The sequence below is a fragment of the Bombina bombina genome, chromosome 2 (assembly GCF_027579735.1).
Source record: "Bombina bombina isolate aBomBom1 chromosome 2, aBomBom1.pri, whole genome shotgun sequence".
NCBI classification, from domain to species: Eukaryota; Metazoa; Chordata; class Amphibia; order Anura; family Bombinatoridae; genus Bombina; species Bombina bombina.
This window is the reverse complement of record NC_069500.1, coordinates 498,041,167-498,064,511: the sequence shown is the minus strand read 5'-3', so window position 1 is coordinate 498,064,511 and position 23,345 is coordinate 498,041,167. Positions and strand designations below refer to the sequence as shown.

The window sequence follows — 23,345 nt, the reverse complement described above, 5'->3', positions numbered from 1 at the left end:
AGCCCGACATGCAGCCTATAGCTTGATCTTGCGCTTATCTGTGAGAAAAATCTTCATGGCCAAGGAGTTTATGATCACTCCCAGAAAACTCACTCTGGTGCAAGGCACTAGTGAACTCTTTTCCAGGTTTACCTTCCAACCATGAGTCCAAAGATACCAGAGTAAACTAACTCTCCATGTGTGATTTTGCCAACTTTCTCTTTTTTTAATTAATATTTTATTACTTCACAATTTAGTAAATCTACTTTTTCTCTGGATAATTATTTGAATTTATAGAATGTAAAAGCCTAACTTTTGAACATATTAACAAAACAAATGTTTAGAACACTGGAAGAAATAAAAAGCCATGATTATGCTGTAGGTGCTTCTTTGAACAACACACCAAAACCTTTATTTCATGGTCATCTACAAATATTCTAAAGTTTTAATATTCAAAATGTTAAAAGTTAAGACTCTTACAAAACACAATATGTTTAGAGGCATGACAACAGATACACATTCCCATACTGATCACCACAGGCAATATGAAGCAGCTCCTCAGAGGTGTCACTTTGTGTTTTAGAAGTCACAGATAAGAATGTTACGGCTCCTGCGCAGTGGAAGAGGCCAACCTGAGGAAATAGAATTGCCATTTAGAGTATGAAAAAGCTAAATGTAAATAAATTAGACTGCATAACCACTACTCTTACCTGTCGGAAGGGCACGCGTGACCAAATTTTCACAGTTCGATCAGCAGAAGCTGTGACAACATTTTTGTCAGTTACTTGCAGAGAAGAGATTGAAGCAGAGTGCACCTGTAATTAGAAACAAAGGGTAAAGCCTGGACAAATAGAATAATGTATTATAATAATACATTATTATAATGTTATAATGCTTATTGTTTGCTTATGAGGCTATGAAAGTCTGTATCTATGATAAACAGTAAAATATGATTAAACCACCTATGTTGTAATGGAGACACCATGAAAACAAGACCTCTTAGTAGGTTTTAAATATTTATAAATGAAAAATACAACAAATCCAAATATGTCAATGTACAATCATATAATGCATTAAAATAAGTATATTTATTTAAACAAAATCAAATGTAAAACTACCATAACACACTTTAAAGGGACAGTCTACTCCAGAATTTGTATTGTTTAAAAAGATAGATAATCCCTTTATTACCCATTTCCTAGTTTTGCACAACCAACAGTTCTATAAATACACTTTTTTACATCTGTGATTAACTTCTATCTAAGCCTCTGCAAACTGCCCACTTATTTCAGTTATTTTGACAGACATCCATATGAACCTCCTAGGTTTAGCTTTCAACTAAGAATACCAAAAGAACAAAGCAAAATTGGTGATAAAAGTAAATTGGAAAATTGTTGAAAATTACATTCTCTATCTGAATCATGAACGTTTCTTTTGGACTAGACTGTTCCTTTAAGAACAAACACTTGTCAAACTAATCCTAGCTAGTATTTTCAAATCTATATGGTATTTTTTTTTAATAATAACAAATAGAAAACACAAAGTTAAAAAACATAATGATGAATACCAATTGTTGCTTTAGGAAGACACAAGTTAGTTGTACCTTTTTCTGCTCCCACTTGATGGTTGTTTTGCGTTTAGTTCCTTTTTTTTTCAAAGTCAGAAGCCACAGACACCCAGCAGAGTCTGCAACACCTATATAAAATATAACCAGTCAGATACCACGATCAACTCAAATGAACGGCCACAGAGGTCACCAACTTTAATTATCCTGAACTCTCCATCCACAAGTCATTAATATATCAACATTTGGTGAGATTGTGGACATATGTCTTTCAGACATGATACATTTAATGTCTTCTTTATGTAGTATTATTCCCATCATAAAGTAGAGATGATGTACTTTTTGGGAATTACTCAAAAGGAAAATTTTGGATGAAGAAAAAACTTTTTTTGTCCTAAGCACAACTTTTTTTAGGGGAAAAAAATAACTTTTGTTAAAGAAAATGTTAATTACTGTTCATTAAAGACAGTCTATGGGCCCTCTGTTCATTAAAGAAAGCCTATGGACCCTCTAAGAACATGATCAAAAATGCCCTCTGTAAGGCCAAAGAGATGCTGTGATGACATCATACCCAAACATTTATGTTCTAAAAATCCAGTGAGAAAGAGGAGTTCCAACATAAGTACAATGTTAAAACTCACCAGAGGTTGACAAAGCTTGGTTTAGCTAGCTACAATTCCACAGCAGGATTAAAAAATACTAAAAGATTAAACCTTGAGAATTTTATATAAAATCTTTAGTTATGTATAAACAACTTTGCTCCCTTTTCATGTAATTTAGCTCTGAAAATTGAGTGATTTCTTTTAAATCTACTACATGCCTTTCACTAATTGGTGTTAACTGATAACAACTGCAAAAACAGAATACTTTATGCTAACTTTATGACAGTTACTAGCACTGCTGTCTGCAGACTAAAGCCAAGATTGGCTCCTTCAAATAAAGCAAATGGTGGATGGAGTTTGGCTATTGGAAAATAATTGCGGCAAAAAGGATGTTAATTTGTTGTAAAAACGTGGCTGATATGTTAATTCTTTAGCAACACAACAGACATTTCTTGTAATTACAAGGTGTTAACTGTCCCTTTAACATTTGACCTTTTTGTCCTTAATTTCTTGCTAAATAATTGCTTCTGGCAAAACAGATCTCAAGCATTACCAGCATAAACAAACATACAATAATGCCCTGATGGATCTCATAAATTATGAAATTATGAAATTATTTAACTTGAATTCAATGTGCCTGAAAATCTAAATTGAGTAGAGAATCTCAGATCAGCAATTTTAAAAAACATAAATTATGTTTACCTGATAACTGCATTTCCATCGAGGGGAGGAGAGTACACGGCTTCATTCATTACTATTGGAAATTTAGAACCTGGCCACCAGGAGGAGGCAAAGACACCCCAGCCAAAGGCTTAAATACCTCCCCCACTTCGCTCATCCCCCAGTCATTCTGCTGAGGGAACCAGGAACAGTAGGAGAAATATCAGGGTAAAAAAAGGTGCCAGAAGATGATAAATTTAGGGCCGCCCAACGGAGATACGGATGGGAGCCGTGGACTCTCCTCCCCTCGATGGAAATGAAGTTATCAGGTAAGCATAATTTATGTTTTCCATCTAAAGGGGAGGAGAGTCCACGGCTTCATTCATTACTATTGGGAACATATACCCAAGCTCTAGAGGACACTGAATGAAACCGTGAGGGTAAAAGGCGGACCCTAATCTGAGGACACCACAGCCTGCAAAACCTGTCTCCCAAAAACAGCTTCCGCAGAAGCAAAAACGTCAAATTTGTAAAACTTTGTAAAAGTGTGTAAAGAGGACCGCCTTACAAATTTGCTCCATGGAGGCCTCATTCTTGAAGGCCCAAGACGAAGCCACAGCTCTAGTTGAATGAGCCATGATCCTCTGAGGAGAATTATGTCCCTCCGTCTCATAAGCCAAGCGAATTAAGCTCCTCAACCAAAAAGACAAAGAAGTAGCAGAGGCCCTTTGCCCCTTGCGTTTTCCAGAATACACCACAAAAGAGATGTAGACTGTCTAAAATCCTTTGTAGCCTTAAAGGGACACTGTACCCAAAAGTTTTCTTTCGTGATTCAGATTGAGCATGAAATTTTAAGCAAATTTCTAATTTACTCCTATTATCAAATTTTCTTCATTCTCTTGGTATCTTTATTTGAAATGCAAGAATGTAAGTTTAGATGCCGGCCCATTTTTGGTGAACAACCTGGGTTGTCCTTGCTGATTGGTGGATAAATTAATCCACCAATAAAAAAGTGCTGTCCAGAGTACTGAAACCAAAAAAAAGCTTAGATGCCTTCTTTTTCAAATAATGATAGCAAGAGAACGAAGAAAAATTGATAATAGGAGTAAATTAGAAAGTTGATTAAAATCGCATGCTCTTTCTGAATTACAAAAGAAAAAAATTGGGTTCAGTGTCCCTTTAAGATAGAACTTCAAAGCACGAACCACATCCAGGTTATGAAGTAACCTCTCCTTTGAAGAGGAAGGGTTAGGACACAAAGAAGGAACAACTATTTCCTGATTGATGTAGCGGTTAGACACCACCTTGGGGAGAAACCCCAATCCAGTGCAAAGTATAGCCGTATATCCGCATGAAACACCATATAAGGAGGGTCACATTGCAGGGCCGCTAGTTCAGATATTCTACATGCCGATGCAATAGCCAACAGGAAGAGAACCTTTGCAGGACAGAATCTTAATGTCTATGGAATGCATAGGTTCAAACGAAACCCTCTGCAAAACCTTAAGTACTAAGTTTAAGCTCCAAGGCGGAGCCGACTGTCTAAAGACAGGCCTGATTCTAGACAGAGCCTGAACAAAAGATGGAATGTCAGGGAGCTCAGCAAGTCTCCTATGCAACAAAGCTGATAATGCCGAAATCTGTCCCTTTAAGGAACTAGCGGCAAGACCCTTCTCCAAACCATCTTGGAGAAAGGACAGAATCCTGGATACCTTCACCTTATGCCAAGGATATCCATGCTTCTCACACCGGGACAAGTAAGTCCTCCACACCTTTTAGTAGATGAGACGAGTGACTGGCTTCCTTCCCTGAATTAGAGTATCAGTCACGCTTTCAGAAAAGCCTCTCTTGGCTAAGACAAGGTGTTCAATCTCCACGCAGTCAGCCTCAGAGAATCTAGATTTCGATGTTGAAAGGGGCCCTGTGACAGCAGATCCCTGCGACAGGGTTACCTCCATGGCGGAGGATGACAACCCCACTAGATCCGCAAACCACGTTCTCCGCGGCCACGAAGGAGCAATCAGAATGGCTGAGGCCCGCTCCTGTTTGATGCGTGCCACTACACGAGGTAGAAGTGGTAACAGTGGAAAAATTTAAGCTAAGCTGAATACCCAAGGAACCACTAAGGCATCTATCAGCTCTGCCTGGGGATCCCTGGACCTCAACCCGTATCGAGGTAGCTTGCAATTGAGTCTGGACACCATGAAATCTATCTCCGGCGCTCCCCATCTTAGACAAATCTCCGCAAACACCTCGGGGTGGAGAGACCATTCCCCCGGATGGAAGGACAGTCTGCTGAGAAAGTCTGCTTCCCAGTTGTCCACACCCGGAATGTGAATCGCTGAGAGCGAGCAGTCGTGGGACTCCGCCCACTCCAGGACCCGAGACATCCCTCATCGCGAGGGAGCTCCTCGTACCCCCTTGATGGTTGATGTAAGCCACCGAGGTAATGTTGTAATGTTGGAATCTGATAAAACTGACTGACCACAGAGAATGCCAAGCCTTCAGAGCATTGTATATTGCTCGTAATTCTAGGATGTTGATCGGAAGGAGAGACTCCTCCCTGGACCACTTTCCTTGTGCCATCCTGGCACCCCAAACAGCTCCCCAACCTGACAGATTGGAGTCTGTGGTCACAATTTCCCAGAACAGTCTCAAGAAAGATGTCCCCATGGACAGTTGCTCTGGACAAATCCACCAAGAGAGGGAGTTCCGAGTCCGAGCATCCTGGGATATCAAATGTGATAGATCTGAATGATCACCGTTGCACTGTCTCAACATGCACAATTGAAGAGGTCTTAGGTGGAACCTGGTGAATGGGAAGACATCTATGCTTGACACCATGAGACCTATCATCTCCATACAATGAGCCACCGATGGGCTTGAGGAGGACTGAAGGGCTAGACAGGTAGATACAAGCTTCCTGTGCCGCTGATCTGTGAGAAATATCTTCATGGACATAGAGTCTATTATCGTGCCCAGGAACTCCACCCTGTTACTGGGAACCAGGGAACTCTTTCCTGAGTTGATCTTCCAACCATGAGATTGGAGCAGAAGAAGAAGAGCCCTCGAATGATCCTCTGCAAGGCTGAATGACGGCGCCTGAACTAGGATGTCGTCCAGTTAAGGGGCCACCGCAATGCCCCTGGATCTGGCCACTGCAAGCAGCTCCCCCAGAACCTTTGTGAAGACTCTCAGGGCCTTAGCCAGACCAAAAGGAAGGGCCACAAACTGGAAGTGTTGGTCCAGAAATGCAAATCTTAGGAACCTGAAATGGTCCCTGTGTATTGGCACATGAAGGTAAGCGTCCTTCAAGTCTACAGACGTCATGTACTGTCCCTATTGAACAAGGGGCAGAATAGATCTGATAGTTTCCATTTTAAACGATGGAACACTCAGAAACTTGTTTAAACACTAGGTTCAGAATCGGGCGGAACGTGCCCTCCTTCTTTGGAACCACAAAAAGGTTGAAATAGTACCCTAGGCCCCTCTCTACTAGTGGTACTGGTATGATAACCCCGAGAGAGGTGAGATCTCTCACACACTCTAGAAAGGCCTCTCTCTTCTCTGGTCTTAAAGACAGGTTTCTGCCCTTGGGCAGATGAGATCTGAACCCTATCCTGTAACCCTGGGAGACCACTTCTAGAACCCAAGGGTCCTGAACGTCCTGCAACCATGCGTCTGAGAATAAAGATAATCTGCCCCCTACGTGATCCGGAGACTGGTCGGGGGCCGCCCTTTCTTGCTCTGCTTAGACTTGTTCCAAGATTGACCCGGCTTCCAAGATCCCTTGGACTGCTCCGAGTTTGCGGCGGGTTGCTGGCGCTGGGTCTTATCCGCACGAAAGGGACGAAAAGTAGATCCTTTAGGCTTAGCCTTCTTATCCTGCAGTGGGAAAGCTCCCTTGCCTCCCGTAACCGTGGATATAATCAAATCCAATCCTGAACAGAACAGGATCTTTCCTTGAAAAGGCAAGGACAACAGCCTTGCCTTAGAGGTCATGTCCACAGACCAAGATTTTAGCCACAGAGCCCTGCGCGCTAAAACAGAAAAACCTGACACCTTAGCATTCAGGCGTATAATTTGCATATTGGCATCGCAGATGAAAGAATTGTCGATCTTCAGCGCCTTAATCTTCTCCTGTATCTCGTCGATGGATGTCTCCCCCTCGACCATTTCACACAGGAATTCACACCAATATGTCGCAGCTCCAGCAACTGCCGCAATGGCCGCTGCTGGTTGAAAAACAAACCCTGTGTGCTGAAACATTTTTCTCAACATGTTTTCCAGTTTTTATCCATGGGCTCCTTAAACAATGAACTATCCTCGAGGGAAATAGTCGTCCGTTTCGCGAGCGTAGAGATAGCCCCATCCACCTTAGGGATGGTCCCCCACAGCTCAAGCTGAGAGTCCGGAATGGGGAACAGTTTTTCAAAGGAAGAACCTAATCGCTTCCATTCGTTCTTAATAATATTAGCCATCTTAACAGGAACTGGGAAAGACTGAGGTACTACCCTGTCCTCGTATACCTTGTCAAGCTTAGGAATCGCATGTTCCTCCGGTATCTTAGGTTTCTGAACCTCCAGAGTAGCAAGCACCTGCCGTAGCAGAAATTCTCCATCCTTTACCTATAACCAGGCTCCTTAGATGACATGGACTCCGACCCAGAAGGGGCCTCCTCCGAATAGTCGGAGTGGGCCTTGTCCTCGTATAGAGCCTCTGGATCTCCCATCGGCGAGGACAAACACTGGGCCGGGCCGCTATGATTAACCCTACGCTTGCGCTTAGCAGAAAGTGGTAAGGCATGGATCACCTTTGAAACCGCCAATTCCAGGTGGTCCACAAAGTGACGGACAACGAATCTCTCCCAAAGGATTAACGGTCGGACCCCGGGGGGCTGCATGTGCAATCGGAGATGAATGTAGGGAACGCACCTTCCGGGAGGAAGAACCCTCAGAGGTGGACGGCTCAGTAGTACTAGACATCCGTTTACATTTAGATGTTGTAATGTGGAACATAGTTGAGCAAGCTGATCTACCAGAACCTCCTCACAATAAACACAGGAAAGAGACTTATTTAAGGAAGGAGAGCCGTCAGAGTCCTCCATCACTTGCGTGCTTGGTTAGACTAACTTTATTTATTAAAAGGCACCTTTATACCACCAATGGCCGGGGCACTCACCACCTCCTAGGACCCGGACTACAGAAACCGCTATGTCTCCTGCGCCACAGATCAACAGGAAAGATAGATAGCTACACCCAGACGCATGGAATGCCTGGCAGGACCGCCCCTGCACTAGGGAAAAACACGCAAAAAAATGGCAGAGCAAGATTCCCAAGAAACCTGAAAGTTCCACACATTGCCAGAGCCTCATCTCGCACATAGCGCGGCAATGACACAATAAACAATATCATGTATAATCCCCCCCTGTTCAATAATCCCCCTTCCAGGAATATCAACCCTTAATTCTGTAAAGATAAAAAGGCACCACACTGTGACCCTGTCTTCTATGTTAGCATTATTAATAAAAAATGAAACGATCTTACCAGAATCTACGCCGTGGAACAGGAACACGGTCCTTCAAGTGTGACAGGTTAGTAGCCTCGCTCCTGACATGGACTTGAGTGAAGAAAGCAGGCAGCCGAAACTCATCGATGCCGATTGCTTATGGAGCTGTTAATATGAGTCGGGATGGTTTCGCAGAAAGACTCTACCTGCATCTCCGGACTCTAACTTTCGCCCAGGCTCTCACTGAGAGGCTGACAGGACTACTTAAAATTCCAGTCCCACTGCGAAGAGTAATACCCTCCATAAGAGACTACTCCGAAACTCTGGCACTCCTCTGCCATCCTCCTGTAACGAAAGGCAAAGAATACCTGGGGGATGAGGGAAGTGGGGAAGGTATTTAAGCCTTTAGCTGGGGTGTCTTTGCCTCCTCCTGGTGGCCAGGTTCTAAATTCCCAATAGTAATGAATGAAGCCGTGGACTCTCCTCCCTTTTAGATGGAAACAAAACATAAAGATGGTAAACAAAATGACTGGATTGTGAATTTGATATAATCTAAATGTATTTGCTGTGCACTTTTTTATTTTTCTTGTGAGACAACAAAACGGAACAAGATGGGATCTTACCAAAGTAAGGCTGAGTAACAGTTACGAAAGTGTCAGAATCGAGAAGTTTCTTAAAGAGCTGGGGGCCAAGCTTGACAGATGGAGGTTCTACTCCTAACTAAATAAAGAAAAGTTTACAATCTTTAATGAGTCAATCATAAATTGATATTTGAAAGTGATTCAGTCTTTTGTTTGAAGAATACACACCTTAAACGACCCTTTCTTTGTATCTAAAACAAAATTGTTCCCAGACACTGTGTATAACTGCAACTCACTTTGTGAAGGGCTTAGAATTGCATTAATCACCAGAGATTCAACTTCAACAGTGTAAGATTTCTCTGCTCTGATGACAGAAAGATGAATTTTGTAAATAACATTGTCTTCACCATATCATAAGCATCTCACATAACTAATGCACTTACCTGAAGCCCCCATCTTTACATGGATGCAAGATCCACTGGTATATTTTCCCATCTTTGGTGATTGCACAAACAGATAGTTTGGAAGTGAAATAAAGTGAAGAAACACAAAAGTTGCTGCACTGCAACACAAATGCACAGCATTACAAACAGTTTTATTTTTTGGGGGGGGGAGTTGGGGAGGAACTAAAAAACGTCAAAAGCAAGTGCTACAGGTTAAAATAGGGTATTGTTTTCTAGTGTATAATAAATTTTACTGAGAATTAGTATAAGAATTACAAACACATTAAAGGGACATAATACTCATATGCTAAATCACTTGAAACTGATGCAGTATAACTGTAAAAAACTGACAGGAAAATATCACCTGAGCATCTCTATGTAAAAAAGGAAGATATTTTACCTTTGACTTAAAGGGACATGCCACCCACATTTTTTCTTTTATGATTTAGAAAGAGAATGCAATTTTAAACATCTTTCTAATTTACTTATATTATCTAATTTGTTGTATTCTCTTGATATTCTTTGATGAAAAGCATATCTAGATATGCTCACTAGCTGCTGATTGGTTGCTGCACATAGAAGCCTCGTGTGATTGGCTCACCATGTGCATTGCTTTTTCTTCAACTAAGGATATTTAAAAAATGAGGCAAAATAAATAATGGACGTAAATTGTAATGCTGTTTAAATTTCTATTCTCTATCTGAATCATGAAAGAAAGATTTTGGGTTTAGTGGCCCTTTAACTCTCATGAGATTTCATAGTAATCTTCCTTAAACCGAATAGGGAAATAACATGAGCGTGCACGAGGCTAATCCCTTAGCTGTCCCGGGACAGACATACTGATTTGCTGCGTAGAAGTCCTTTACAGTGGGCTGTGGCTACAGAGGAACATTTGAGGTAAAATATCTTTCTTTTTTACATAGAGATGTTCAGGTGATATTTTCTAGTCAGCTTTTTACAGCTATGCTGCATTACTTTCAAGTGTTTCAACATTTGTGTATCATGGCCCTTTAATGCTTCTGGATTAGGTACCTGCAGAGTCAGCACTGCTTCCTGCTGCTTCCACACAATGATATCCCCGGTCTCTCCACCAGACACCACTAGCTCTCCATCTGGAGACCATGCAATTGCCGATACTGCACCAGAGTGACGTTTCCCTGCAGTAAGTCCTGAAGAAGAGTAACCATACAGTACATTGATAAAGGGATATGATTCAGATAGAGCATGCAGTTTTAACTTTCTAATTTACTTCTATTATCAATTTCTTTTTTTCCTCTTGGTATCTTTTGTTGAAAAGCAGAGATGTATGCTTAGGAGCCAGCCCATTTCTGGAGCACTAATATGGCAGCAGTTTTGCAAGAATGTTATCCATTTGAAAGAGCACTACATGGCAGCACTATTTCCTGCCATGTTGTGCTACAGATGCCTACCTAGGTATCTCATCAACACAGAATATCAATGGAAGAAGCAAATTTGATAATAGAAGTAAATTGGAAACTTTTATTAAAATGGTTTGTTCTGCCTGAATCACAACCCATATTGCATTAATATGTATTGAGAAGTATCTGGTCATTTTTGCATCATACTTTGATAAATAAGTAAAGTTGTATTTTATAAAACCCTGCAGTTGCATAGAACACTTTACTAATAGAGGATAATAATAATGTACTCTTCACACAGTCATACCATCTCTAAATGACCCGCTCCAAAATCGCACTGAGCCATCCTGTGCAACTGTGACAATGGTCCGGGACCTGGCACCAACTGCAGAAGAAGTTACTTCCCCTCCATGACCACATAATGTTTCTATTTGGTCCATCTATAGATTAGAGGAAAAGCTATCACACATGCCTTGACATCTTTTTAATATTGCAAGACTTTGCAGTGAGTAGCCAGGATTTAAACAGTCATTACTGATCTCACCTGGAGTGGGCTCCACTTTAAAACAGATCCATCAGAACTGGCTGTGTAAGCAACCAGATTAGCATCATCTGCAATGGGAGAGTAAAAACAGCACTATTAGATATAAAAGATGCCACTGAGAGTTTACTGTCCATTCTGTCATTGGAGCAGGAGGTATAGAATGTGCTCGGCTATACGGTTTGACTAATCGCTTAACCAAGGGAGGGTAAATGCAATAGGACCTACTTGGGTCTAAAATATATATTTCAATGGTGCTTTGGTCAACTTTATTGCAATACATATGTGCAATATTTTAAAAATGGTCTAATTTTTTAATCTTTACTGCCCTTTAAATCACTTTATATATTATGCATTCTCTGATTTATGCTGCATACAATATTTTTATTTCTTTATTACCACAAATGTTCTCAGACTCCCAATATGCAGTGCTTGCATGTATTTGATCACAGTGAGCTGTGATGCTGGCCATCTCTACTCCTTTGAGATTCCACACCTTCAGACAACCATCCAAGCTGCTTGACAGTAAATATTCTCTCTACAAAAGGCAACAAAGGTTAGATGCTGTTTAGATGTAACCTCTTCTCTGTACAGACAATGAATAAAATAAGGACTCAACTAACCATGCAGAGAACACTGCTAACAGCACTCTTATGTCCTGCAAACTCCAAAATACGTTCCTCACGTTGAATGTCCCATAGGTATACAGAGCCATCTCCAGAACATGAGACCTGCGGGAAAGAATGTAACAGAACTTCAAGATTTGTCATATAGATATTTTTATGAGAAATGCCCTGTAAGAATACATACTTTGTTTTTTTAGTAATTCAATAATTTATATGCGATTTGTGTCTCACCAGTAGAGAGGTGTCAGTCCATGCGCAGCCATTTACCCAATCCTTGTGACAAGACAAGAATGTGTGTGCAAGAGTTGGTGGATCCAAGGAGACATCCCAACACAGCAATGACTAAAAGTAAAATATAATAAATATGTTTAGTGTTTCCTTTGTTTGGCAAAATAACATTAAGGCATGGATTTCCCCAGTTTCACACCAAAACTGTATTTGTAACCCAAAGCCCCATCAGCCTGACTCATTTTGCCATTCCGACTCCACCTCAACTTACCCGGTCATGACCACCTGTAGCAAGCAGTTTGCCATCATTGCTAAAGGCACAGCAAGTGACTGCAGCTGTGTGACCTTGGAGAATAAAGACTGGGGAGGGGGGAGAAGTAGCTGTGACCAGCTTGTCCACTGACCAGAGTGAGATTGAGACATCCTCTGAAAAATAAGAGATAATTAAAATAACAGATTCCAAATCACATCAAAACACTGCAAAAACAAACAAAAAAATTACAAAGAAAAAGATCATAAACATTCTCACCAGAGGCTGAAGCTAAAAGCTTGGATGAGACTGCCAGGGCTTGTATAGAACGTTTGTGTGCACAAAGAGACAGTCTGCAGTGAGGCTGACTTGGTTTAACATCCCAAATTTGCACCAAGTTATTGGAGCTCCCAGTGGCAAATGTTTTATCCGAGAGCCACAAAATGCTTCTCACAGATATGTCTTTAAAGTTGCACTGAGATACACATTCTCCTGTGAAAGGAAACGTGAGAGAATGACAGTGCATAGGTACAAAACAGAGAAAAGTATGCATGCCCATTTCACATTTGATCTTAGATTTATGAATAACTTGTGGTCAGCTTATTGACAAAGTTTCCCTTCAGCGTTGACACTAGTTTATGGACAGCTGAACAAATGGCATTTAACATACTTAATACATCTGCCAACATATCCCAAGCTTCAGTACAAACAGTAAGTCTATCATAAGGGTAAAACTCCTGCATTTTGTTATCTGACCCTTACCAGTAGCCACACTGTAGATGGAGACAGGATCTGAATGATACCCAACAGCCAATAACTGTTTATTTGGAGAAATTGCAAGAGATAGTGCAGGGGAGCGCATGCACCCTGCTGATACTCGGCTGCGTAGTCTTCCAAGACCGCCAGACCAAACCTGCACCTGTGGGGACACAGAAGTGACATAAATCACACACCAACTCTAGATCCTCTGACAAATCTTGAAATATTCTTAGCAAGCTCTTCCTCCACTACAACAAATGTTACCTATATAGGGCCAATTCTTTTATCTGGGAATGCACATACCTTGCCATCCTCTCCTGCAGTTAACAGGAGTTCTCCATTTTGCAGTAAGTTGGTTGTTAGAGTGGAACCGCTGTGAGCTCTAAAGTGAGAAAGCTGAACTTTTTCCTCCCATGTCCACAATGAAACCCATCCATCAAGACTTCCTGATACTATTACATTGCCCTCTGGGACAAAAGACAATGTTCTCACTGAGGAGCTACCACAGAGAACCTAGAAAGATACATAACAGAAAAAAGTAAAAGAGCTCGTCAATGAAAGGAACATGATGTGCATGTTGTACAGGTGTAGGTCTAGGTGACAATAGAGGGACGTATCATAACAAGTGTAAATGGCATGGTGTGTGGGGCACAAGTGAAGGTTACAGTTTTCTCACAGCACTTCTCTTCCAGTTGTCCATTCTGACCACAGTTATGTTCCCATCCCAACATCCAACAGCAATCACATGATTTCTTGGATGAAAAGCAGCACAGTTAATAGGGCTTCGGAAAGCATTTGAGCCCAAGAGAGAACCACGGCTGGTGTCCCAGAGCTGAAATAAAGACACAAGCAATTATATAAAAAAATAATGTCCTGGACAAACGTATGCGAGTACAACAAACAATGAAAGTCATACAGTCGGTGGTAGAATTTACCTTCAGCTGCGAATCTAGAGAACAAGTGACAAGCTGTTTGCGATCATTGCTAACATAACACCCAGTGATCTGCCGCCGGTGAGCCTCAATGTGGTGTAGTCTACGAAAAACAATATAATATGCATACAAGTACTAATATTTGCACAGTTATATAGCATTTGTGAAAAAGGAAAAGCAAACAGAAGATGAGTTGCTCAGTATATGCAATATTAGACAATTTATAGACAGAAAACTGTATTCACTGATAACCCATACTACAGAGTCAGGTTTTATATTAGTAAACATACATATATAGCATATGCCAAGTGTATTCACCAATTCTAGTCCCAAAAACATAACAGCAATATTGTTTGATGTCACGGTCTGTGACCAACCAAACACGCCCTATAACCAACTTTTCATTTCAACCCAATCTCTAGATAACAACACAGGTATCGCTTACATAAATATATTGTTAGACCATCATAAGCACAGGCTAAATGCGTTCACAAAAAAACAGTGTAAATGATGTTCACTACATATTTTTTTTATTCTTAAATCAGGCACAAAATAAACGGAATCTCTCTGTAAGTTAAGCCATTTCAGTCTGATCTCTGTCACATTATTCTTAAAAACAAATACAGTACATATAAAATATCTGCTTTGTTGTATCCCCTGAAACTGAACACTAAGAATTTCTATTTCTAGTTTTCCATTTTATAATATCACACAGAATTAAACTTTTACTCCATCACAAATACAGATGATGGGTTACAAAACGTACTTGCAACTTTGATCAAAAATATATTTTTAATTCTCAAATGTCTGCATTCCCTATGTTAAAGAGGTTTAAATTAATCTAGTACTTAATACTATAAGGAAAATCACACTAGAAATGTAAAACCAGCATAACATTAAAACCAACAAAAGTAAGATGAACAAACTTAAAAAACCAATATAACTGTAATTTTGATCTGGTACTGAAAACTATACCTGCAAATTGTATCATAACTTTTGGATGTGGTTATTATACAATAGAGCTACCCATAATATATATCCCCATGCTAACGTTCATGAAGATATGTGCAGTGGTGTTTGCTATAGTTTTGTGTAATATTACTCATATGAATTTATTTTTGTACATTTCAGTTACTCAAAAGAAACACTGTTTAATTAAAATTTTCAGTAACCCCTAATCCAAACTAAAGTGCAAATTTCAAGGAATGTGTAAATTCAAAAGCATTAGAAAATCAGTGATTAAAATAGAATGTTCATCATAATGGATACGGTACAACCATAATATTTATGTCTCATCTTTGCAATTCAACCACAATACAATAAAGACAAACATAATAAAGGCCCTGTTTTCTTTAGAGCCTACAATCTAAAAGGTAGTTATCAAGAATTTGAGTTCTCAGCTTGTAATACTAGTCTTTGATGTGTTTTGAACTTTATTATGTCTCAAATTTGCCATTTTTTGGCTTTAACAACACTCTTGTCGAAAAGCCTGTTTGCATATTTAGTCAGTGTAAAATAGCCTAATGTTCTGGTTGTATTATAAATGTATGTTAATTACCGGCAGCCATCGGGGATGTTCCAGATTTCCACAGTTCCATCATAAGAAGCAATGCAAAGCAAATCATCAGTGATAAAAGTGCAGGCAGAGACCCCATCACAGCCACTGTACAGTGTTCTCACTTCCTGTGTAAAGCAAAAAGACATCTACTGAGCTGATGTCATCTACAATTACAGGTTTAATCAATTCAAGGACAAAGTGTCCACTGACTATTAATCATCAAATCTACCTAGGGTACAGGGGGCCTAGGTCATTATGGAAATAAAACATAGTTAAATGCCGTTTTAAAACATACTTACTCCGCCACTGTCTGTGTCAAGCAGGTGCACGGAACCATTACTGGTACCCACAGCAGCACGGTGTTCTCCAGGGCATAAACTAACACAGCTTGGGGTAAATGGGAATTCCAAAGACTTACTACATGTGAAAACAAAAAGAAACAGAAAACTGAAGTAAAAAATTAAAGGGAAATTAAATTAAATGTTCTAATTTATTAGAACATGTCATTTTTACACTAGTGTCCCTCACTAACTCTGTATGTAGTTCCCACAAAGGGGCCAAACAAATAGCCAATCACTTGTCTTATCTAGTTCTAGAGCCGCAATGAGTTATAGAACCCGAGAGGAATTACACTCGTGTGTTAAATATCTTGGAGGGATTTAAAAGTAGACGTCTAGATTCAAAAAGATCTGCTGCGTAACTGTGCATGTATTTTCCTACAATTTGCATCCCTATGGGTCAAGTCATGCATGTATTTTATTTTCATTTTTATTAAAAAAACATGACCCCTAATCTGCACATATGGAGCCAAATTGCACGCTAATAACACATGAAAGCCAAGTAAAAAACGTGTGCATATCTGCATGAGAACTATAGAGATGCCATAAGAAAGATTGCTATTTGTCATGTATTCAGGTATATAAAGTGCGTGTGAAATTGCTCCATTTTATGTTGCAATTATACGTAGCGGTTGTTGCAGGGTGCTCAGAGTAAAAACAAGTGCTATAAAATGCATGCGAATACTTTTTGTGTGTGTTCTCTTGGTTCCTTTTTGCCTTTTTGCTTTCCATGGAGTCCAATAGCAAGAAAACGTTTGTAGAGTGGTTGGCCATGAATTTGTGTAGCCAAGACAAATGTGCTTGTTTTTCACACAATAAGCCGGACAAAGGACAATGCACAGATTTTGAATAGGACTGATAGTTAACAAAGAGCATAAGTTACAGAATTTTATTTTGCATTACAATTTACATTTAAAGGGACAGGAAACCCCCCAAAACATATTTTGTGATTCAGATACAGCATGCCATTTTAAACAACTGTCTAATTTATTTCTATTATCAATTTTTCTTCGTTTTCTTGATATCTTTTGTTGAAATGTAAGTTCAGGAAATTGGAGCACTATTTGGCAGCAGTTTTACAAGAATGTTATCCATTTGCAAGAGCACTAGATGGCCGCACTAATTTCTGCCAATTAGTGCTCCAGACTCCTAGCTAGGTATCTCTTCAGCAAAGAATAACATGGGAATAAAGCACATTTTTAGAATTGTATGCTCTGTCTGAATCAGAAAATACATTTTTTTGTTTTTATATCCCTTTAATAATAACTCTCATCCCTTACCTAGCGCTGGCATTAAGGAACCTGGGTTTATTGTTCCACACTATTGTTTGCTGTTCTTCAGCACCCTTCATTTCACTGGCAAGGGATCTCGCCTGGATACAAACTGCAGAACTATCAGGCTCATTTAAGGCTTGTTGATAAAACAGTGAAGGGTTCTTTGTAAGGATGGGCAAGGAGCGATAAATGAATTCTCTGAATAATCCTACAGAAGACCCCTGATCACAGACCAAAGTGGGAGAAGTGCTGTTCTTCTCAGACATAACTGCACCTATAGAAATAGATAGAAACAGTTAAAATGCTTTATTTTCCAGGATTGTTTAACCCTGTCACTTTTTGTTCCAGTATTGAAAGAGTTAAGCCTCCCCAAATCATTAATACTTGGCAAATATTTTAATTTAAATGGTTGAAATGATTGTGTCTGGTCAATTCTTCAGTTTTTCTTTCAAGGTTATGTTGATTTGGAGTTCTCAGATGTATTCTTAAGAGTTATAAACAAGTTAAACTGTATTTTAATTTAATTAAAAAAAGAAACAGGATATTCAGAAGTCTGTTCTTCAACTTATTATAATATTCTGACTGTCATCTTCTTCTAGCAACACACTTTTATGAAGCTTTATAAAAAAATAATGCATCAGTTCCTGTCTCTGCCACTCTCCCTTTGGTCTCAAAATAACAAGCCGCAATATCAGCTTGGGAGCTCTTTCGGCTGCAGGCTCAGACGAGCGAACCTGCAAACAGAAGTTAAGAAGCAGTGGTCATCAGACCACTGCTTCTTAACCCATTACGCCAACCCATTAACCCATTACGCCAACTGTAAAGTGAGTTCATCAATCCTCCCAGACTTCTCTGACCGAAAAGATCGACAGCCAATCGCGGGTGCAGGAAGCAGCGTTGCACATGAGGCGAATCATGCAATGTTAGCTGTGATGCTGGGTGGACAGGGACGGAGATGTCCGCCCATGTCTGTCCGGGGGTTAATAAATCTAGCCAATAGTGTAGACCACCTATTTAGTAACTGGAAATGGCAACTACATTGCCATACACTTAGGGCCAGATTACAAGTGCCGCGCTATTTAACGTGCTTGGGTTAGCATGCGTATTACAAGTTGAAAGTAAAATGTTTGAGAACAAGCAAAAGTTGACAAGCTAACTTCAGGACTTTGGATATCGCAACCGTGCTAACTTCTTCTCCCCCATAGATTTCAATGAAGAGCGCAAATTGAAAAACCTAACACTTATCACTCGCTAGAACCTGACACCACGTTAGACCTACAGAGCTAACCTGTAAGTAGTTACATTCCAATGTTCTTCACATAGAAAAAAATGTTATATTTACTTTTAAATATATATTTCTATATATGTAAAGAACATTGGCATGTAAAGTATCTACAGTACATACACACTAAAACACATTATTAAATATAATACCTGTTTTCAGGGCTCAAAAGTATGTATGTATAATATATATATATATATATATATATATATATATATATATACACACACACACACACACATACATATATGGTGGCGAGAGTCCACAAGCTTGTTACTGATGGGATATACATTCCTACCAGGAGGAGGCAAGATTTCCCAAACCTCAAAAGCCTATAAATACACCTCCTACCTCACTCATACCTCAGTTTAAAAACTTTGCCTCCTTAGGAGGTGGTGAAGCATGATGTGCTTGATTCTTCAGTAAAAGGCGCTTCTAAGCATATTGAAGCCCAGCTCCTCTCTAAGTACAGTGTTTGCCTGAGGGATGTGAAGGGAGTATTGCCTGATGATGCCATGTTTTCACCTATGGGAAATCTATTCATAAGGCTCTCTGTAAATTAGTTCACAGGGATTCATCTGCTGCTTCCCTTTACAGATCAACATTATACTCCTCTACCATTACCATTATTATATATATATATGTGTGTGTGTGTACAAGTGTATATATGTGTTTATATGTGTATATATGCATGTATGTACATATATATATATATATATATATATATATATATATATATATATATATATATATACACACATACACACACATATATACACACACATATATACACATATTTAGACATGCATATGTATGGATAACATAATTTATGTAAGAACTTACCTGATAAATTCATTTCTTTCATATTAGCAAGAGTCCATGAGCTAGTGACGTATGGGATATACATTCCTACCAGGAGGGGCAAAGTTTCCCAAACCTCAAAATGCCTACAAATACACCCCTCACCACACCCACAATTCAGTTTAACGAATAGCCAAGAAGTGGGGTGATAAGAAAGGAGCGAAAGCATCAAAAATAAGGAATTGGAATAATTGTGCTTTATACAAAAAAATCATAACCACCACAAAAAAGGGTGGTCCTCATGGACTCTTGCTAATATGAAAGAAATGAATTTATCAGGTAAGTTCTTACATAAATTATGTTTTCTTTCATGTAATTAGCAAGAGTCCATGAGCTAGTGACGTATGGGATAATAAATGCCCAAGATGTGGAACTTCCACGCACGAGTCACTAGAGAGGGAGGGATAAAATAAAGACAGCAAATTCCGCTGAAAAATAATAATCCACAACCCAAAATAAAAGTTTTAATCTCAATAATGAAAAAAACCTGAAAATATAAGCAGAAGAATCAAACTGAAACAGCTGCCTGAAGTACTTTTCTACCAAAAACTGCTTCAGAAGAAGAAAACACATCAAAATGGTAGAATTTAGTAAAAGTATGCAAAGAAGACCAAGTTGCTGCTTTGCAAACCTGATCAACAGAAGCTTCATTCCTAAACGCCCAGGAAGTAGAAACTGACCTAGTAGAATGAGCCGTAATTCTTTGAGGCGGGGATTTACCCGACTCTACATAAGCATGATGAATCAAAGACTTTAACCAAGACGCCAAAGAAATGGCGGAGGCCTTCTGACCTTTTCTGGACCCAGAAAAGATAACAAATAGACTAGAAGTCTTTCTAAAATCTTTAGTAGCTTCAACATAATATTTCAAAGCTCTTACTACATCCAAAGAATGTAAAGATCTCTCCTTTGAATTTTTAGGATTAGGGCAAAATGAAGGAACAACAATTTCTCTACTAATGTTGTTAGAATTCACAACCTTAGGTAAAAATTTAAATGAAGTCCGCAACACTGCCTTATCCTGATGAAAAATCAGAAAAGGAGATTCACAAGAAAGAGCAGATAACTCAGAAACTCTTCTAGCAGAAGAGATGGCCAAAAGGAACAGAACTTTCCAAGAAAGTAATTTAATGTCCAAAGAATGCATAGGTTCAAACGGAGGAGCTTGTAAAGCCCTCAGAACTAAATTAAGACTCCAAGGAGGAGAGATTGACTTAATGACAGGTTTGATATGAACCAAAGCCTGTACAAAACAATGAATATCAGGAAGATTAGCAATCTTTCTGTGAAAAAGAACAGAAAGAGCAGAGATTTGTCCTTTCAAGGAACTTGCAGACAAACCTTTATCCAAACCATCCTGAAGAAACTGTAAAATTCTAGGAATTCTAAAAGAATGCCAGGAGAATTTATGAGAAGAACACCAAGAAATGTAAGTCTTCCAGACTCGATAATAAATCCTCCTAGACACAGATTTATGAGCCTGTAACATAGTATTAATTACTGAGTCAGAGAAACCTCTATGACTAAGAATCAAGCGTTCAATTTCCATACATTCAAATTTAATGATTTGAGATCCTGATGGAAAAAAAGGCCTTGAGATAGAAGGTCTGGTCTTAACGGAAGAGTCCAAGGTTGGCAACTGGCCATCCGAATGAGATCCGCATACCAAAACCTGTGAGGCCATGCTGGAGCCACCAGCAGTACAAACGAACGTTCCATTAGAATTTTGGAAATCACTTTTGGAAGAACTAGAGGCTGAAAGATATAGGCAGGATGATAATTCCAAGGAAGCGACAACGCGTCCACTGCCTCCGCCTGAGGATCCCTGGATCTGGACAGATACCTGGGAAGTTTCTTGTTTAGATGAGAGGCCATCAGATCAATTTCTGGAAGTCCCCAGATTTGAATAATCTGAAAAAATACCTCTGGGTGAAGGGACCATTCGCCGGGATGTAACGTCTGGCGACTGAGATAATCCGCTTCCCAATTGTCTACACCTGGGATGTGAACCGAAGAGATTAGACAGGAGCTGGATTCCGCCCATACAAGTATCCGAGATACTTCTTTCATAGCCTGAGGACTGTGAGTCCCACCCTGATGATTGACATATGCCACAGTTGTGACATTGTCTGTCTGAAAACAAATAAATGATTCTCTCTTCAGAAGAGGCCAGAACTGAAGAGCTCTGAAAATCTCACGGAGTTCCAAAATGTTGATTGGTAATCTCGCCTCCTGAGATTCCCAAACCCCCTGCGCTGTCAGAGATCCCCATACAGCTCCCCAACCTGACAGACTCGCATCTGTTGAGATCACAGTCCAGGTTGGACGAACAAAAGAAGCCCCTTGAACTAAACAATGGTGATCTATCCACCACGTCAGAGAGTGTCGTACATTGGGATTTAAGGATATTAATTGTGATATCTTTGTATAATCCCTGCACCATTGGTTCAGCATACAAAGCTGAAGAGGTCGCATGTGAAAACGAGCAAAGGGGATCGCGTCCGATGCAGCAGTCATGAGACCTAGAATTTCCATGCATAAAGCTACCGAAGGGAATGATTGAGACTGAAGGTTTCGACAGGCTGAAACCAATTTCAGACGTCTCTTTTCTGTTAGAGACAAGGTCATGGACACTGAATCTATTTGAAAACCCAAAAAGGTTACCCGAGTCTGAGGAATCAACGAACTCTTTGATAAATTGATCCTCCAACCATGTCTTTGAAGAAACGACACAAGTTGATTCGTATGAGATTCTGCAGAATGTGAAGACTGAGCAAGTACCAAGATATCGTCCAAATAAGGAAATACCGCAATACCCTGTTCTCTGATTACAGAGAGAATGGCACCGAGAACCTTTGAAAACATCCTTGGAGCTGTTGCTAGGCCAAATGGAAGGGCCACAAACTGGTAATGCTTGTCTAGAAAAGAGAATCTCAGAAACTGAAAGTGATCTGGATGAATCGGAATATGAAGATATGCATCCTGTAAATCTATTGTGGACATATAATGCCCTTGCTGAACAAAAGGCAGAATAGTCCTTATAGTTACCATTTTGAATGTTGGTATCCTTACATAACGATTCAATATCTTTAGATCCAGAACTGGTCTCAAGGAATTCTCCTTCTTTGGTACAATGAATAGATTTGAGTAAAACCCCAGACCCTGTTCCAGCACTGGAACTGGCACAATTACTCCAGCCAACTCTAGATCTGAAACACATTTCAGAAATGCCTGAGCCTTTACTGGGTTTATTGGAATGCGAGAGAGAAAAAATCTCTTTGCAGGCGGCCTTACCTTGAAACCTATTCTGTACCCTTGTGAAACAATGTTCTGAATCCAAAGACTGTGAATCGAATTGATCCAAATGTCTTTGAAAAATCGTAACCTGCCCCCTACCAGCTGTGCTGGAATGAGGGCTGCACCTTCATGTGGACTTGGGAGCTGGTTTTGACTTTCTAAAAGGCTTGGATTTATTCCAGATTGGAGAAGGTTTCCAAACAGAAACCGTTCCTTTAGGGGAAGGGTCAGGCTTCTGTTCCTTATTCTGACGAAAGGAACGAAAACGATTAGCAGCCTTATATTTACCTTTAGATTTTTTGTCCTGAGGCAAAAAAGTTCCTTTCCCCCCAGTAACAGTTGAAATAATTGAATCCAACTGGGAACCAAATAATTTATTACCTTGGAAAGAAAGAGAAAGCAAAGTTGACTTAGAAGACATATCTGCATTCCAAGTTTTAAGCCATAAAGCTCTTCTAGCTAAAATAGCTAAAGACATATACCTGACATCAACTCTAATGATATCAAAGATGGCATCACAAATAAAGTTATTAGCATGTTGAAGAAGTTTAACAATGCTATGAGTATTATGGTCTGATACTTGTTGTGCTAAAGCCTCCAACCAAAAAGTGGAAGCGGCAGCAACATCAGCCAAAGAAATAGCAGGCCTAAGAAGATTACCTGAACATAAATAAGCTTTCCTT

General features: G+C 39.7%; 1 protein-coding gene across 1 annotated transcript in view; it reads right to left on the bottom strand.

The window, feature by feature from the left end:
• Positions 1-350: 350 nt before the first annotated feature.
• LOC128649139 (telomerase protein component 1) overlaps positions 351-23,345 on the bottom strand; it is a 127,890-nt gene continuing 104,895 nt past the window's right edge. Inside the window, exons 34-54 of the mRNA XM_053702231.1 lie at positions 17,229-17,496; positions 15,910-16,027; positions 15,611-15,735; positions 14,056-14,155; positions 13,797-13,952; positions 13,424-13,633; positions 13,124-13,280; positions 12,641-12,853; positions 12,383-12,537; positions 12,115-12,225; positions 11,881-11,988; positions 11,657-11,795; positions 11,261-11,328; positions 11,024-11,156; positions 10,370-10,506; positions 9,338-9,456; positions 9,123-9,258; positions 8,937-9,033; positions 1,583-1,674; positions 690-794; positions 351-611 (exon numbers count right to left, since the gene is read on the bottom strand). Of these exons, the coding sequence (XP_053558206.1) occupies positions 474-611; positions 690-794; positions 1,583-1,674; positions 8,937-9,033; positions 9,123-9,258; positions 9,338-9,456; positions 10,370-10,506; positions 11,024-11,156; positions 11,261-11,328; positions 11,657-11,795; positions 11,881-11,988; positions 12,115-12,225; positions 12,383-12,537; positions 12,641-12,853; positions 13,124-13,280; positions 13,424-13,633; positions 13,797-13,952; positions 14,056-14,155; positions 15,611-15,735; positions 15,910-16,027; positions 17,229-17,496 (2,885 nt within the window). The 3' untranslated portion in view covers positions 351-473. The remainder of the gene's footprint in view (positions 612-689; positions 795-1,582; positions 1,675-8,936; positions 9,034-9,122; positions 9,259-9,337; positions 9,457-10,369; positions 10,507-11,023; positions 11,157-11,260; positions 11,329-11,656; positions 11,796-11,880; positions 11,989-12,114; positions 12,226-12,382; positions 12,538-12,640; positions 12,854-13,123; positions 13,281-13,423; positions 13,634-13,796; positions 13,953-14,055; positions 14,156-15,610; positions 15,736-15,909; positions 16,028-17,228; positions 17,497-23,345) is intronic.